The sequence below is a fragment of the Scyliorhinus torazame genome, chromosome 4, assembly GCF_047496885.1.
Source record: "Scyliorhinus torazame isolate Kashiwa2021f chromosome 4, sScyTor2.1, whole genome shotgun sequence".
In the NCBI taxonomy this organism is placed as follows: Eukaryota; Metazoa; Chordata; class Chondrichthyes; order Carcharhiniformes; family Scyliorhinidae; genus Scyliorhinus; species Scyliorhinus torazame.
In genome coordinates, this window is record NC_092710.1 from 359,854,913 (window position 1) to 359,872,942 (window position 18,030).

Sequence of the window (18,030 nt, forward strand, 5' to 3'; positions counted from 1 at the left end):
TGGGATCTGTTTTGGGCGAGATCGGGATCTGTTTGGAGAGCGATCGGGATCTGTTTGGAGAGAGATCGGGATCTGTCTGGAGAGAGATTGGGATCTGTTTGGAGAGAGATTGGGATCTGTTTGGAGAGAGATTGGGATCTGTTTGGAGAGAGATCGGGATCTGTTTTGGGCGAGATCGGGATCTGTTTTGGGCGAGATCGGGATCTGTTTGTAGATAGATCGGGATCTGTTTGGAGAGAGATTGGGATCTGTTTTGGGCCAGATTGGGGTCTGTTTGGAGAGAGATCGGGATCTGTTTGGAGAGAGATCGGGATCTGTTTGGAGAGAGATTGGGATCTGTTTGGAGAGAGATTGGGATCTGTTTGGAGAGAGATTGGGATCTGTTTGGAGAGAGATTGGAATCTGTTTGGAGAGAGATTGGGATCTGTTTTGGGCGAGATCGGGATCAGTTTCGAGAGAGATCGGGATCTGTTTGGAGAGAGATCGGGATATGTTTGGAGAGAGATTGGGATCTGTTTGGAGAGAGATCGGGGTCTGTTTGGAGAGAGGTCGGGATCTGTTTGGAGAGCGATCGGGATCTGTTTGGAGAGAGATCGGGATCTGTTTGGAGAGGGATCGGGATCTGTTTGGAGCGAAATTGGGATCTGTTTGGAGAGAGATTGGGATCTGTTTGGAGAGAGATTGGGATCTGTTTGGAGAGAGATCGGGATCTGTTTGGAGAGAGATCGGGATCTGTTTGGAGAGAGATTGGGATCTGTTTGGAGAGAGATTGGGGTCTGTTTGGAGAGAGATTGGGGTCTGTTTGGAGAGAGATCAGGATCTGTTTGGAGAGAGATCGGGATCTGTTTGGAGAGATTGGGATCTGTTTGGAGAGAGATTGGGGTCTGTTTGGAGAGAGATTGGGGTCTGTTTGGAGAGAGATAGGGATCTGTTTGGAGAGGGATCGGGATCTGTTTGGAGAGAGATTGGGATATGTTTGGAGAGAGATTGGGATCTGTTTGGAGAGAGATTGGATCTGTTTGGAGAGAGATTGGGATCTGTTTTGGGCGAGATCGGGATCTGTTTTGGGCGAGATCGGGATCTGTTTGGAGAGAGATCGGGATCTGTTTGGAGAGAGATTGGGATCTGTCTGGAGAGAGATCAGGATCTGTCTGTCTGCGGGGGATATCGGGATCTGTCTGGAGAGAGATTGGGATCTGTTTGGAGAGCGATTGGGATCTGTTTGGAGAGAGATTGGGATCTGTTTTGGGCGAGATCGGGATCTGTTTGGAGAGAGATCGGGATCTGTTTGGAGAGAGATTGGGATCTGTTTTGGGCGATATCGGGATCTGTTTGGAGAGGGGTCGGGATCTGTTTGGAGAGAGATCGGGATCTGTTTGGAGAGAGATCGGGGTCTGTTTGGTGAGAGATCGGGATCTGTTTGGAGAGCGATCGGGATCTGTTTGGAGAGAGATCGGGATCTGTTTGTAGAGGGATCGGGATCTGTTTGGAGAGATTGGGATCTGTTTGGAGAGAGATTGGGGTCTGTTTGGAGAGAGATAGGGATCTGTTTGGAGAGGGATCGGGATCTGTTTGGAGAGAGATTGGGATATGTTTGGAGAGAGATTGGGATCTGTTTGGAGAGAGATTGGATCTGTTTGGAGAGAGATTGGGATCTGTTTTGGGCGAGATCGGGATCTGTTTTGGGCGAGATCGGGATCTGTTTGGAGAGAGATCGGGATCTGTTTGGAGAGAGATTGGGATCTGTCTGGAGAGAGATCAGGATCTGTCTGTCTGCGGGGAATATCGGGATCTGTCTGGAGAGAGATTGGGATCTGTTTGGAGAGCGATTGGGATCTGTTTGGAGAGAGATTGGGATCTGTTTTGGGCAAGATCGGGATCTGTTTGGAGAGAGATCGGGATCTGTTTGGAGAGAGATTGGGATCTGTTTTGGGCGAGATCGGGATCTGTTTGGAGAGGGGTCGGGATCTGTTTGGAGAGAGATCGGGATCTGTTTGGAGAGAGATTGGGATCTGTTTGGAGAGAGATCGGGGTCTGTTTGGTGAGAGATCGGGATCTGTTTGGAGAGCGATCGGGATCTGTTTGGAGAGAGATCGGGATCTGTTTGGAGAGGGATCGGGATCTGTTTGGAGAGAGATTGGGATCTGTTTGGAGAGAGATTGGGATCTGTTTGGAGAGAGATTGGGATCTGTTTGGAGAGAGATCGGGATCTGTTTTGGGCGAGATCGGGATCTGTTTTGGGCGAGATCGGGATCTGTTTGTAGATAGATCGGGATCTGTTTGGAGAGAGATTGGGATCTGTTTTGGGCGAGATTGGGGTATGTTTGGAGAGAGATCGGGATCTGTTTGGAGAGAGATTGGGATCTGTTTGGAGAGAGATTGGGATCTGTTTGGAGAGAGATTGGGATCTGTTTGGAGAGAGATTGGAATCTGTTTGGAGAGAGATTGGGATCTGTTTTGGGCGAGATCGGGATCAGTTTGGAGAGCGATCGGGATCTGTTTGGAGAGAGATTGGGATCTGTTTTGGGCGAGATTGGGGTCTGTTTGGAGAGAGATCGGGATCTGTTTGGAGAGAGATTGGATCTGTTTGGAGAGAGATTGGGATCTGTTTTGGGCGAGATCGGGATCTGTTTTGGGCGAGATCGGGATCTGTTTGGAGAGAGATCGGGATCTGTTTGGAGAGAGATTGGGATCTGTCTGGAGAGAGATCAGGATCTGTCTGTCTGCGGGGGATATCGGGATCTGTCTGGAGAGAGATTGGGATCTGTTTGGAGAACGATTGGGATCTGTTTGGAGAGAGATTGGGATCTGTTTTGGGCGAGATCGGGATCTGTTTGGAGAGAGATCGGATTCTGTTTGGAGAGAGATTGGGATCTGTTTTGGGCGATATCGGGATCTGTTTGGAGAGGGGTCGGGATCTGTTTGGAGAGAGATCGGGATCTGTTTGGAGAGAGATCGGGGTCTGTTTGGTGAGAGATCGGGATCTGTTTGGAGAGCGATCGGGATCTGTTTGGAGAGAGATCGGGATCTGTTTGTAGAGGGATCGGGATCTGTTTGGAGAGATTGGGATCTGTTTGGAGAGAGATTGGGGTCTGTTTGGAGAGAGATAGGGATCTGTTTGGAGAGGGATCGGGATCTGTTTGGAGAGAGATTGGGATATGTTTGGAGAGAGATTGGGATCTGTTTGGAGAGAGATTGGATCTGTTTGGAGAGAGATTGGGATCTGTTTTGGGCGAGATCGGGATCTGTTTTGGGCGAGATCGGGATCTGTTTGGAGAGAGATCGGGATCAGTTTGGAGAGCGATCGGGATCTGTTTGGAGAGAGATTGGGATCTGTTTTGGGCGAGATTGGGGTCTGTTTGGAAAGAGATCGGGATCTGTTTGGAGAGAGATTGGGATCTGTTTGGAGAGAGATTGGGATCTGTTTGGAGAGAGATTGGGATCTGTTTGGAGAGAGATTGGAATCTGTTTGGAGAGAGATTGGGATCTGTTTTGGGCGAGATCGGGATCAGTTTGGAGAGCGATCGGGATCTGTTTGGAGAGAGATCGGGATCTGTTTGGAGAGAGATTGGGATCTGTTTGGAGAGGGATCGGGATCTGTTTGGAGAGAGATTGGGATATGTTTGGAGAGAGGTCGGGATCTGTTTGGAGAGAGATTGGGATCTGTTTGGAGAGTGATTGGGATCAATTTGGAGAGAGATTGGGATCTGTTTGGAGAGTGATTAGGATCTGTTTGGAGAGAGGTCGGGATCTGTTTGGAGAGAGATTGGGATCTGTTTGGAGAGAGATTGGGATCTGTTTTGGGTGAGACCGGGATCTGTTTGGAGAGAGATCGGGATCTGTTTGGAGAGAGATTGGGATCTGTTTTGGGCGAGATCGGGATCTGTTTGGAGAGGGGTCGGGATCTGTTTGGAGAGAGATTGGGATCTGTTTGGAGAGAGATTGGGATCTGTTTGGAGGGGGATTGGGATCTGTTTTGGGCGAGATTGGGATCTGTTTGGAGAGAGATTGGGGTCTGTTTGGAGAGAGATCGGGATCTGTTTGGAGAGAGATCGGGATCTGTTTGGAGAGAGATCGGGATCTGTTTGGAGAGAGATCGGGATCTGTTTGGAGAGAGATCGGGATCTGTTTGGAGAGCGATCGGGATCTGTTTGGAGAGAGATCGGGATCTGTTTGGAGAGAGATCGGGATCTGTTTGGAGAGCGATCAGGATCTGTTTGGAGAGAGATTGGGATCTGTTTGGAGAGCGATCGGGATCTGTTTGGAGAGAGATCGGGATCTGTTTTGGGCGAGATCGGGATCTGTTTTGGGCGAGATCGGGATCTGTTTGGAGATAGATCGGGATCTGTTTGGAGAGAGATTGGGATCTGTTTTGGGCGAGATTGGGGTCTGTTTGGAGAGAGATCGGGATCTGTTTGGAGAGAGATTGGGATCTGTTTGGAGAGAGATTGGGATCTGTTTGGAGAGAGATTGGGATCTGTTTGGAGAGAGATTGGAATCTGTTTGGAGAGAGATTGGGATCTGTTTTGGGCGAGATCGGGATCTGTTTGGAGAGCGATCGGGATCTGTTTGGAGAGAGATCGGGGTCTGTTTGGAGAGAGATTGGGATCTGTTTGGAGAGGGATCGGGATCTGTTTGGAGAGCGATCGGGATCTGTTTGGAGAGAGATTGGGATCTGTTTGGAGAGTGATTGGGATCTGTTTGGAGAGAGATCAGAATGTGTTTGGAGAGAGATTGGGATCTGTTTGGAGAGAGATTGGGATCTGTTTGGAGATATATTGGGATCTGTTTGGAGAGAGATCGGGATCTGTTTGGAGAGAGATTAGGATCTGTTTGGAGAGAGATCGGGATCTGTTTGGAGAGCGATCGGGATCTGTTTGGAGAGAGATTGGGATCTGTTTGGAGAGTGATTGGGATCTGTTTGGAGAGAGATCAGAATGTGTTTGGAGAGAGATTGGGATCTGTTTGGAGAGAGATTGGGATCTGTTTGGAGAGAGATTGGGATCTGTTTGGAGAGTGATTGGGATATGTTTGGAGAGAGGTCGGGATCTGTTTGGAGAGAGATTGGGATCTGTTTGGAGAGTGATTGGGATCTGTTTGGAGAGAGATTGGGATCAATTTGGAGAGAGATTGGGATCTGTTTGGAGAGTGATTGGGATCTGTTTGGAGAGAGGTCGGGATCTGTTTGGAGAGAGATTGGGATCTGTTTGGAGAGAGATTGGGATCTGTTTTGGGTGAGATCGGGATCTGTTTGGAGAGAGATCGGGATCTGTTTGGAGAGAGATTGGGATCTGTTTTGGGCGAGATCGGGATCTGTTTGGAGAGGGGTCGGGATCTGTTTGGAGAGAGATTGGGATCTGTTTGGAGAGAGATTGGGCTCTGTTTGGAGAGGGATTGGGATCTGTTTTGGGCGAGATTGGGATCTGTTTGGAGAGAGATTGGGGTCTGTTTGGAGAGAGATCGGGATCTGTTTGGAGAGAGATCGGGATCTGTTTGGAGAGAGATCGGGATCTGTTTGGGAGAGATCGGGATCTGTTTGGCGAGAGATCGGGATCTGTTTGGAGAGAGATCGGGATCTGTTTGGAGAGAGATCGGGATCTGTTTGGAGAGATATCGGGATCTGTTTGGAGAGCGATCGGGATCTGTTTGGAGAGAGATCGGGATCTGTTTGGAGAGAGATCGGGATCTGTTTGGAGAGAGATTGGGATCTGTTTGGAGAGCGATCGGGATCTGTTTGGAGAGAGATTGGGATCTGTTTGGAGAGCGATCGGGATCTGTTTGGAGAGAGATTGGGATCTGTTTGGAGAGGGGTCGGGATCTGTTTGGAGAGAGATCGGGATCTGTTTGGAGAGAGATTGGGATCTGTTTGGAGAGAGATTGGGATCTGTTTGGAGAGAGATCGGGGTCTGTTTGGTGAGAGATCGGGATCTGTTTGGAGAGAGATCGGGATCTGTCTGGAGAGAGATTGGGATCTGTTTGGAGAGAGATTGGGATCTGTTTGGAGAGAGATTGGGATCTGTTTGGAGAGAGATCGGGATCTGTTTTGGGCGAGATCGGGATCTGTTTTGGGCGAGATCGGGATCTGTTTGGAGATAGATCGGGATCTGTTTGGAGAGAGATTGGGATCTGTTTTGGGCCAGATTGGGGTCTGTTTGGAGAGAGATCGGGATCTGTTTGGAGAGAGATGGGGATCTGTTTTGAGAGAGATTGGGATCTGTTTGGATAGAGATTGGGATCTGTTTGGAGAGAGATTGGGATCTGTTTGGAGAGAGATTGGAATCTGTTTGGAGAGAGATTGGGATCTGTTTTGGGCGAGATCGGGATCAGTTTGGAGAGAGATCGGGATCTGTTTGGAGAGAGATCGGGATATGTTTGGAGAGAGATTGGGATCTGTTTGGAGAGAGATTGGGGTCTGTTTGGAGAGAGGTCGGGATCTGTTTGGAGAGCGATCGGGATCTGTTTGGAGAGAGATCGGGATCTGTTTGGAGAGGGATCGGGATCTGTTTGGAGCGAGATTGGGATCTGTTTGGAGAGAGATTGGGATCTGTTTGGAGAGAGATTGGGATCTGTTTGGAGAGAGATCGGGATCTGTTTGAAGAGAGATCGGGATCTGTTTGGAGATAGATTGGGATCTGTTTTGGGAGAGATTGGGATCTGTTTGGAGAGAGATTGGGATCTGTTTGGAGAGAGATTGGGGTCTGTTTGGAGAGAGATTGGGGTCTGTTTGGAGAGAGATCGGGATCTGTTTGGAGAGAGATCGGGATCTGTTTGGAGAGATTGGGATCTGTTTGGAGAGAGATTGGGGTCTGTTTGGAGAGAGATAGGGATCTGTTTGGAGAGGGATCGGGATCTGTTTGGAGAGAGATTGGGATATGTTTGGAGAGAGATTGGGATCTGTTTGGAGAGAGATTGGATCTGTTTGGAGAGAGATTGGGATCTGTTTTGGGCGAGATCGGGATCTGTTTTGGGCGAGATCGGGATCTGTTTGGAGAGAGATCGGGATCTGTTTGGAGAGAGATTGGGATCTGTCTGGAGAGAGATCAGGATCTGTCTGTCTGCGGGGGATATCGGGATCTGTCTGGAGAGAGATTGGGATCTGTTTGGAGAGCGATTGGGATCTGTTTGGAGAGAGATTGGGATCTGTTTTGGGCGAGATCGGGATCTGTTTGGAGAGAGATCGGGATCTGTTTGGAGAGAGATTGGGATCTGTTTTGGGCGAGATCGGGATCTGTTTGGAGAGGGGTCGGGATCTGTTTGGAGAGAGATCGGGATCTGTTTGGAGAGAGATTGGGATCTGTTTGGAGAGAGATCGGGGTCTGTTTGGTGAGAGATCGGGATCTGTTTGGAGAGCGATCGGGATCTGTTTGGAGAGAGATCGGGATCTGTTTGGAGAGAGATTGGGATCAGTTTTGGGCGAGATCGGGATCTGTTTGGAGAGAGATTGGGATCTGTTTGGAGAGAGATTGGGATCTGTTTGGAGAGAGATCGGGACCTGTTTGGAGAGAGATCGGGATCTGCTTTGGGAGAGATTTGTATCTGTTAGGAGAGAGATTGGGATATGTTTGGAGAGAGATTGGGATCTGTTTTGGGCGAGATCGGGATCTGTTTGGAGAGAGATTGGGATCTGTTTGGAGAGGAGTCGGGATCTGTTTGGAGAGAGATCGGGATCTGTTAGGAGAGAGTTTGGGATCTGTTTGGAGAGAGATTGGGATCTGTTTTGGGCGAGATCGGGATCTGTTTGGAGAGAGATCGGGATCTGTTTGGAGACAGATTGGGGTCTGTTTGGAGAGGAGTCGGGATCTGTTTGGAGAGAGATCGGGATCTGTTTGGAGAGAGATCGGGATCTGTTTGGAGAGAGATTTGGACCTGTTTTGTGCGAGATCGGGATCTGTTTGGAGAGAGATTTGGACCTGTTTTGTGCGAGATCGGGATCTGTTTGGAGAGAGATTGGGATCTGTTTTGGGCGAGATCGGGATCTGTTTGGAGAGAGATTGGGATCTGTTTGGAGAGAGATTGGGATCTGTTTGGAGAGAGATTGGGGTCTGTTTGAAGAGAGATCGGGATCTGTTTGGAGAGAGATCGGGATCTGTTTGGAGAGAGATCGGGATCTGTTTTGGGAGAGATCGGGATCTGTTTGGAGAGAGATTGGGGTATGTTTGGAAAGAGATCGGGATCTGTTTGGAGAGTGATCGGGATCTGTTTGGAGAGAGATCGGGATCTGTTTGGAGAGAGATTGGGATCTGTCTGGAGAGAGATCAGGATCTGTCTGTCTGCGGGGGATATCGGGATCTGTCTGGAGAGAGATTGGGATCTGTTTGGAGAGCAATTGGGATCTGTTTGGAGAGAGATTGGGATCTGTTTTGGGCGAGATCGGGATCTGTTTGGAGAGAGATTGGGATCTGTTTGGAGAGAGATTGGGATCTGTTTGGAGAGCGATTGGGATCTGTTTGGAGAGAGATTGGGATCTGTTTTGGGCGAGATCGGGATCTGTTTGGAGAGCGATCGGGATCTGTTTGGAGAGAGATCGGGATCTGTCTGGAGAGAGATTGGGATCTGTTTGGAGAGAGATTGGGATCTGTTTGGAGAGAGATTGGGATCTGTTTGGAGAGAGATCGGGATCTGTTTTGGGCGAGATCGGGATCTGTTTTGGGCGAGATCGGGATCTGTTTGTAGATAGATCGGGATCTGTTTGGAGAGAGATTGGGATCTGTTTTGGGCCAGATTGGGGTCTGTTTGGAGAGAGATCGGGATCTGTTTGGAGAGAGATCGGGATCTGTTTGGAGAGAGATTGGGATCTGTTTGGAGAGAGATTGGGATCTGTTTGGAGAGAGATTGGGATCTGTTTGGAGAGAGATTGGAATCTGTTTGGAGAGAGATTGGGATCTGTTTTGGGCGAGATCGGGATCAGTTTCGAGAGAGATCGGGATCTGTTTGGAGAGAGATCGGGATATGTTTGGAGAGAGATTGGGATCTGTTTGGAGAGAGATCGGGGTCTGTTTGGAGAGAGGTCGGGATCTGTTTGGAGAGCGATCGGGATCTGTTTGGAGAGAGATCGGGATCTGTTTGGAGAGGGATCGGGATCTGTTTGGAGCGAAATTGGGATCTGTTTGGAGAGAGATTGGGATCTGTTTGGAGAGAGATTGGGATCTGTTTGGAGAGAGATTGGGATCTGTTTGGAGAGAGATCGGGATCTGTTTGGAGAGAGATCGGGATCTGTTTGGAGAGAGATTGGGATCTGTTTGGAGAGAGATTGGGGTCTGTTTGGAGAGAGATTGGGGTCTGTTTGGAGAGAGATCAGGATCTGTTTGGAGAGAGATCGGGATCTGTTTGGAGAGATTGGGATCTGTTTGGAGAGAGATTGGGGTCTGTTTGGAGAGAGATTGGGGTCTGTTTGGAGAGAGATAGGGATCTGTTTGGAGAGGGATCGGGATCTGTTTGGAGAGAGATTGGGATATGTTTGGAGAGAGATTGGGATCTGTTTGGAGAGAGATTGGATCTGTTTGGAGAGAGATTGGGATCTGTTTTGGGCGAGATCGGGATCTGTTTTGGGCGAGATCGGGATCTGTTTGGAGAGAGATCGGGATCTGTTTGGAGAGAGATTGGGATCTGTCTGGAGAGAGATCAGGATCTGTCTGTCTGCGGGGGATATCGGGATCTGTCTGGAGAGAGATTGGGATCTGTTTGGAGAGCGATTGGGATCTGTTTGGAGAGAGATTGGGATCTGTTTTGGGCGAGATCGGGATCTGTTTGGAGAGAGATCGGGATCTGTTTGGAGAGAGATTGGGATCTGTTTTGGGCGATATCGGGATCTGTTTGGAGAGGGGTCGGGATCTGTTTGGAGAGAGATCGGGATCTGTTTGGAGAGAGATCGGGGTCTGTTTGGTGAGAGATCGGGATCTGTTTGGAGAGCGATCGGGATCTGTTTGGAGAGAGATCGGGATCTGTTTGTAGAGGGATCGGGATCTGTTTGGAGAGATTGGGATCTGTTTGGAGAGAGATTGGGGTCTGTTTGGAGAGAGATAGGGATCTGTTTGGAGAGGGATCGGGATCTGTTTGGAGAGAGATTGGGATATGTTTGGAGAGAGATTGGGATCTGTTTGGAGAGAGATTGGATCTGTTTGGAGAGAGATTGGGATCTGTTTTGGGCGAGATCGGGATCTGTTTTGGGCGAGATCGGGATCTGTTTGGAGAGAGATCGGGATCTGTTTGGAGAGAGATTGGGATCTGTCTGGAGAGAGATCAGGATCTGTCTGTCTGCGGGGAATATCGGGATCTGTCTGGAGAGAGATTGGGATCTGTTTGGAGAGCGATTGGGATCTGTTTGGAGAGAGATTGGGATCTGTTTTGGGCAAGATCGGGATCTGTTTGGAGAGAGATCGGGATCTGTTTGGAGAGAGATTGGGATCTGTTTTGGGCGAGATCGGGATCTGTTTGGAGAGGGGTCGGGATCTGTTTGGAGAGAGATCGGGATCTGTTTGGAGAGAGATTGGGATCTGTTTGGAGAGAGATCGGGGTCTGTTTGGTGAGAGATCGGGATCTGTTTGGAGAGCGATCGGGATCTGTTTGGAGAGAGATCGGGATCTGTTTGGAGAGGGATCGGGATCTGTTTGGAGAGAGATTGGGATCTGTTTGGAGAGAGATTGGGATCTGTTTGGAGAGAGATTGGGATCTGTTTGGAGAGAGATCGGGATCTGTTTTGGGCGAGATCGGGATCTGTTTTGGGCGAGATCGGGATCTGTTTGTAGATAGATCGGGATCTGTTTGGAGAGAGATTGGGATCTGTTTTGGGCGAGATTGGGGTATGTTTGGAGAGAGATCGGGATCTGTTTGGAGAGAGATTGGGATCTGTTTGGAGAGAGATTGGGATCTGTTTGGAGAGAGATTGGGATCTGTTTGGAGAGAGATTGGAATCTGTTTGGAGAGAGATTGGGATCTGTTTTGGGCGAGATCGGGATCAGTTTGGAGAGCGATCGGGATCTGTTTGGAGAGAGATTGGGATCTGTTTTGGGCGAGATTGGGGTCTGTTTGGAGAGAGATCGGGATCTGTTTGGAGAGAGATTGGATCTGTTTGGAGAGAGATTGGGATCTGTTTTGGGCGAGATCGGGATCTGTTTTGGGCGAGATCGGGATCTGTTTGGAGAGAGATCGGGATCTGTTTGGAGAGAGATTGGGATCTGTCTGGAGAGAGATCAGGATCTGTCTGTCTGCGGGGGATATCGGGATCTGTCTGGAGAGAGATTGGGATCTGTTTGGAGAGCGATTGGGATCTGTTTGGAGAGAGATTGGGATCTGTTTTGGGCGAGATCGGGATCTGTTTGGAGAGAGATCGGATTCTGTTTGGAGAGAGATTGGGATCTGTTTTGGGCGATATCGGGATCTGTTTGGAGAGGGGTCGGGATCTGTTTGGAGAGAGATCGGGATCTGTTTGGAGAGAGATCGGGGTCTGTTTGGTGAGAGATCGGGATCTGTTTGGAGAGCGATCGGGATCTGTTTGGAGAGAGATCGGGATCTGTTTGTAGAGGGATCGGGATCTGTTTGGAGAGATTGGGATCTGTTTGGAGAGAGATTGGGGTCTGTTTGGAGAGAGATAGGGATCTGTTTGGAGAGGGATCGGGATCTGTTTGGAGAGAGATTGGGATATGTTTGGAGAGAGATTGGGATCTGTTTGGAGAGAGATTGGATCTGTTTGGAGAGAGATTGGGATCTGTTTTGGGCGAGATCGGGATCTGTTTTGGGCGAGATCGGGATCTGTTTGGAGAGAGATCGGGATCAGTTTGGAGAGCGATCGGGATCTGTTTGGAGAGAGATTGGGATCTGTTTTGGGCGAGATTGGGGTCTGTTTGGAAAGAGATCGGGATCTGTTTGGAGAGAGATTGGGATCTGTTTGGAGAGAGATTGGGATCTGTTTGGAGAGAGATTGGGATCTGTTTGGAGAGAGATTGGAATCTGTTTGGAGAGAGATTGGGATCTGTTTTGGGCGAGATCGGGATCAGTTTGGAGAGCGATCGGGATCTGTTTGGAGAGAGATCGGGATCTGTTTGGAGAGAGATTGGGATCTGTTTGGAGAGGGATCGGGATCTGTTTGGAGAGAGATTGGGATATGTTTGGAGAGAGGTCGGGATCTGTTTGGAGAGAGATTGGGATCTGTTTGGAGAGTGATTGGGATCAATTTGGAGAGAGATTGGGATCTGTTTGGAGAGTGATTAGGATCTGTTTGGAGAGAGGTCGGGATCTGTTTGGAGAGAGATTGGGATCTGTTTGGAGAGAGATTGGGATCTGTTTTGGGTGAGACCGGGATCTGTTTGGAGAGAGATCGGGATCTGTTTGGAGAGAGATTGGGATCTGTTTTGGGCGAGATCGGGATCTGTTTGGAGAGGGGTCGGGATCTGTTTGGAGAGAGATTGGGATCTGTTTGGAGAGAGATTGGGATCTGTTTGGAGGGGGATTGGGATCTGTTTTGGGCGAGATTGGGATCTGTTTGGAGAGAGATTGGGGTCTGTTTGGAGAGAGATCGGGATCTGTTTGGAGAGAGATCGGGATCTGTTTGGAGAGAGATCGGGATCTGTTTGGAGAGAGATCGGGATCTGTTTGGAGAGAGATCGGGATCTGTTTGGAGAGCGATCGGGATCTGTTTGGAGAGAGATCGGGATCTGTTTGGAGAGAGATCGGGATCTGTTTGGAGAGCGATCAGGATCTGTTTGGAGAGAGATTGGGATCTGTTTGGAGAGCGATCGGGATCTGTTTGGAGAGAGATCGGGATCTGTTTTGGGCGAGATCGGGATCTGTTTTGGGCGAGATCGGGATCTGTTTGGAGATAGATCGGGATCTGTTTGGAGAGAGATTGGGATCTGTTTTGGGCGAGATTGGGGTCTGTTTGGAGAGAGATCGGGATCTGTTTGGAGAGAGATTGGGATCTGTTTGGAGAGAGATTGGGATCTGTTTGGAGAGAGATTGGGATCTGTTTGGAGAGAGATTGGAATCTGTTTGGAGAGAGATTGGGATCTGTTTTGGGCGAGATCGGGATCTGTTTGGAGAGCGATCGGGATCTGTTTGGAGAGAGATCGGGGTCTGTTTGGAGAGAGATTGGGATCTGTTTGGAGAGGGATCGGGATCTGTTTGGAGAGCGATCGGGATCTGTTTGGAGAGAGATTGGGATCTGTTTGGAGAGTGATTGGGATCTGTTTGGAGAGAGATCAGAATGTGTTTGGAGAGAGATTGGGATCTGTTTGGAGAGAGATTGGGATCTGTTTGGAGATATATTGGGATCTGTTTGGAGAGAGATCGGGATCTGTTTGGAGAGAGATTAGGATCTGTTTGGAGAGAGATCGGGATCTGTTTGGAGAGCGATCGGGATCTGTTTGGAGAGAGATTGGGATCTGTTTGGAGAGTGATTGGGATCTGTTTGGAGAGAGATCAGAATGTGTTTGGAGAGAGATTGGGATCTGTTTGGAGAGAGATTGGGATCTGTTTGGAGAGAGATTGGGATCTGTTTGGAGAGTGATTGGGATATGTTTGGAGAGAGGTCGGGATCTGTTTGGAGAGAGATTGGGATCTGTTTGGAGAGTGATTGGGATCTGTTTGGAGAGAGATTGGGATCAATTTGGAGAGAGATTGGGATCTGTTTGGAGAGTGATTGGGATCTGTTTGGAGAGAGGTCGGGATCTGTTTGGAGAGAGATTGGGATCTGTTTGGAGAGAGATTGGGATCTGTTTTGGGTGAGATCGGGATCTGTTTGGAGAGAGATCGGGATCTGTTTGGAGAGAGATTGGGATCTGTTTTGGGCGAGATCGGGATCTGTTTGGAGAGGGGTCGGGATCTGTTTGGAGAGAGATTGGGATCTGTTTGGAGAGAGATTGGGCTCTGTTTGGAGAGGGATTGGGATCTGTTTTGGGCGAGATTGGGATCTGTTTGGAGAGAGATTGGGGTCTGTTTGGAGAGAGATCGGGATCTGTTTGGAGAGAGATCGGGATCTGTTTGGAGAGAGATCGGGATCTGTTTGGGAGAGATCGGGATCTGTTTGGCGAGAGATCGGGATCTGTTTGGAGAGAGATCGGGATCTGTTTGGAGAGAGATCGGGATCTGTTTGGAGAGATATCGGGATCTGTTTGGAGAGCGATCGGGATCTGTTTGGAGAGAGATCGGGATCTGTTTGGAGAGAGATCGGGATCTGTTTGGAGAGAGATTGGGATCTGTTTGGAGAGCGATCGGGATCTGTTTGGAGAGAGATTGGGATCTGTTTGGAGAGCGATCGGGATCTGTTTGGAGAGAGATTGGGATCTGTTTGGAGAGAGATCGGGATCTGTTTGGAGAGAGATTGGGATCTGCTTGGAGAGCGATCGGGATCTGTTTGGAGATAGATCGGGATCTGTTTGGAGAGAGATCGGGATCTGTTTGGAGAGCGATCGGGATCTGTTTGGAGAGAGATTGGGATCTGTTTGGAGAGCGATCGGGATCTGTTTGGAGAGAGATTGGGATCTGTTTGGAGACTCAACTCTATTTCCTACCTGACACCCATGTTTTTCCTCATGTTTCTCTCTCTCTCCTTTTTCACCCAGGGAGGTCTGGATTAGTTTGTCCACAATTCCCTGTTCGGGAATAAACCCTGGCAGTTCCCGGATCATTTCTCTTTTCAGTGTTTCTCATTGTTCAGCTACAGTTTTTCCCACCGACCTTTGGTTCCAGTCTAACCGGCCCAGCTCCGTTCTTTCCCCACAGCTCTTCCCCAGTTCTTTATTTTTACTGTCCCTCTATTGCCACGATCTACAGCTCAGCTCTTAGGTCTGGTGTGTGGAACTTTATTATGTGCATTCTGAATGTCCAGGTATACCACATCAACTACATTCCCCTCATCAACCCTCTCTGCTACCTCATCAAAAATGTCCGTCAGGCCTGTCGGTGCATTATATAGTCCGGCCATATGTGGTGGTATAAAGTACATCCATTTCAGTGTTGAATGAATGAAGATGGAGGTTATGGTAGGAGGAATGGCCAGGATAAGCGGGAATAATGGTCTGATTGGGGACGAGGGCATCCACGAGCTGGAGCACGCTGTCCACAGTCGGAAAATAATTCCAACAAGCTGTTTACCTGAAGTTGCATCACCACATAGTTAAACTTCTCGTTCCTCCCACAGCCAATGAATCTGCACACGTGATCCTTCCCTGAACAACCAACAGAATGAAAACACCAATCAGTGTAATGCACGGCCTGGTGGAGGAGGGGAGGAGAGAAGCAGGCACTGTTCAAATTCATATATTCCCCATAGACACGTGCGCGCACGGTCGAACACGGGCACGCACGGTTGAACACGGGCACGCACACACATGCATATACACACACACATGGCAGGACACGGCAACAAGGACATGCCAACACACACAGGCACAAGGTGCACACATGGGTACAGACTCGAGCGCACACTGGCAGACAAGGGAGCACACAGGGTGCAGACAGGCAAAGGCGCGCGCCCAGGCAGGCGCGCACCCAGACAGGCGCGCACCCAGACAGGCGCGCACCCAGACAGGCGCGCACCCAGACAGGCGCGCACCCAGACAGGCGCGCACCCAGACAGGCGCGCACCCAGACAGGCGCGCACCCAGACAGGCGCGCACCCAGACAGGCGCGCACCCAGACAGGCGCGCACCCAGACAGGCGCGCACACAGACAGGCGCGCACACAGACAGGCGCGCACACAGACAGGCGCGCACACAGACAGGCGCGCACACAGACACAGACGCACACAGACACAGACGCACACAGACACAGACGCACACAGACACAGACGCACACAGACACAGACGCACACAGACACAGACGCACACAGACACAGACGGACAATCTTCCCTACCTTGGAGCTTCTTCAGAACTGCCACCTCCATTTTCAGCACCTGTTTCGGTTGTTGGGCAGATTCCACCTTCAGTGCAACACTTTCCCGGATTAACAAATCTGTTGCCTCATATATCTCGCCAAATCCTCCTCCACCAATCTTCTTCAGCTGGAATATTGACACAGGGCAATGGTCTAAATGTGACACAAACGTCAGACTAGAGTTGATACTAAGGGATGTACATGGGGGCTGTGGGAGGAGGTTAAATGGGTGCAGAGCGTCAGTGAGGAGAGAGTCGAAAGGGGCGGCACGGCTGCTGCCTCACAGCGCCAGGGCCCCAGGTTCAATTCCTGCCCCAGGTCACTGTCTGTGTGGAGTCTGCACGTTCTCCCCGTGTGTGCGTGGGTTTCCTCCGGGTGCTCCGGTTTCCTCCCACAGTCCAAAGATGTGCAGGTTAAGTGGATTGGCCGTGATCAATTGCCCTTAGTGTCCAAAAAGGTTGGGTGGGAGTTACTGGGTTACGGGGGGTAGGGTCGGCGCGGACTCAATGGGCCGAATGGATTCCTTTACACTGCAGAGATTCTGTGCTAGAGAATCCACAGTCCATGATAGGGAAGTGGGTACAGGTCAGGGGGAGGGGATTGTAGGGTTGGGTCACTGTCTGTGCGGAGTCTGCATGTTCTCCCCGTGTCTGCGTGGGTTTCCTCCGGGTGCTCCGGTTTCCTCCCACAAGTCCCGAAAGACGTGCTGTTGGTGAATTGGACATTCTGAATTCTCCCTCTGTGACCCGAACAGGCGCCGGAATGTGGCGACTAGGGGATTTACACAGTAACTTCATTGCAGTGTTAATGTAAGCCTACTTGAGACACTGATAAAAATTATTAAAAAAGGATAGGGAGGGGGATACAGAGGAAGGGGAGAGTGTTGAGTTGCGAGGGTGGTATGGGGAGGGGGGGGATTGTGTAGAGTAAGGAGGGGGTTATGGGGCAGTGATCGGGGGGGGGGGGCAGTGTAGGGTAGGGAGGGGACTGTGTAGAGCTGAGAGGGTGTCATAGGGGGAGGGGACTGTGTAAGATAGGGAGGGGAGAGTGTAGGATAGGGAAGGAGGCATGGGACAGTGTGAGGTAGGGAGGGGGATACAGCGGGAGGAGTGTAGGGCGTGGAGGAGGGTAAAGCTAATATCACTCACCACTTTCCAGCGATCTTTCACAACAAAAGCCACAGGCAAGATGTCGACCTGCTCTCCTCCCCCACTCATGTTTGCCTCTTCCTGTGCAGGGGCTGCTAGGCACTGCATTGGAGAGGCAGCCAGAACTCATACAGACTGGATTCAAGTTGCTCCATTGACCTACACAACGGGAAAACAGACACAATTCTTTATATCCACTGACATCAGCAGCCAGCCAGTGACACCAACATTTCTGGAGTTCACAAGACTGAGGAATCCCACAGAAAGCTGTAAAACTCCGACAGGACTGGACAGGGTCGATGCAGGAAGGATGTTCCCGATGGTGGGGGTGTCCAGAACCAGGGGTCACAGTCTGAGGAGACGGGGTAGACCAGTTAGGACAGAGATGAGGAGACATTTCCTGGTGCAGGGGGACAGGGTTGAATAGCCATCCTGGTGTAGGGGTTGTGTTTGACAAGACGTTGCTGGCAGGGGTGATGGATATCGAGTACTCGGCGGGCCATGCCCCGCACTGGGTGGATTTACGCCCGCAATGGAGGCTGGATGTGGGACTATTAGCGGAGGAAGCGGTGTGTGAGTGGGTGAGGAAGGCCATCCGGGGATATGTCGAGATCAATGACACGGGGAGGTTTCAGCAGGTCCGGTCCGGGAGGGACTGAAGGCAGTGGTCAGGGGGGGTTTATTGTGATTCGGTCACGTAGGGAGAAGGCGGAGTGGGCGGAGGTAGAAAGGCCAGTGGGGGAAAGCCTGCAGGCGGACAGGAGATACACAGAGGCCCAGGAGGAAGGGCTGCTAAAGGAACGGCAGAGATTGCAGATGGAATTCGGGCTGTTATCTACGGGTAAGGCAGGAGAGCAGTGGGGAAGAGCGAGGGGGGGCGGTATACGAGTATGGAGGGATGGCGAGCAGGATGTTAGCTCACCAGTTGAGGAAGCAGAAGGCGGCGAGGTGGATTGGGAAAGTGAAGGATACCGGTGGGAATACGGTCCTGGGCCCGGGGGCGGGGGGGAGTGA

The 18,030-nt window shown here is 50.2% G+C and overlaps 1 protein-coding gene across 2 annotated transcripts in view; it reads right to left on the reverse strand.

Annotated features, from left to right (window-relative positions):
- Window positions 1-17,170, reverse strand: part of LOC140411218 (tau-tubulin kinase 1-like) — a 399,055-nt gene extending 381,885 nt beyond the window's left edge. For both annotated transcript variants that reach the window (XM_072500324.1, XM_072500323.1), the window contains exons 1-3: window positions 17,017-17,170; window positions 15,848-15,995; window positions 15,088-15,161 (exon numbers count right to left, since the gene is read on the reverse strand). In XM_072500324.1, the coding sequence (XP_072356425.1) occupies window positions 15,088-15,161; window positions 15,848-15,995; window positions 17,017-17,124 (330 nt within the window). In that variant the 5' untranslated portion in view covers window positions 17,125-17,170. The remainder of the gene's footprint in view (window positions 1-15,087; window positions 15,162-15,847; window positions 15,996-17,016) is intronic.
- Window positions 17,171-18,030: the final 860 nt, after the last annotated feature.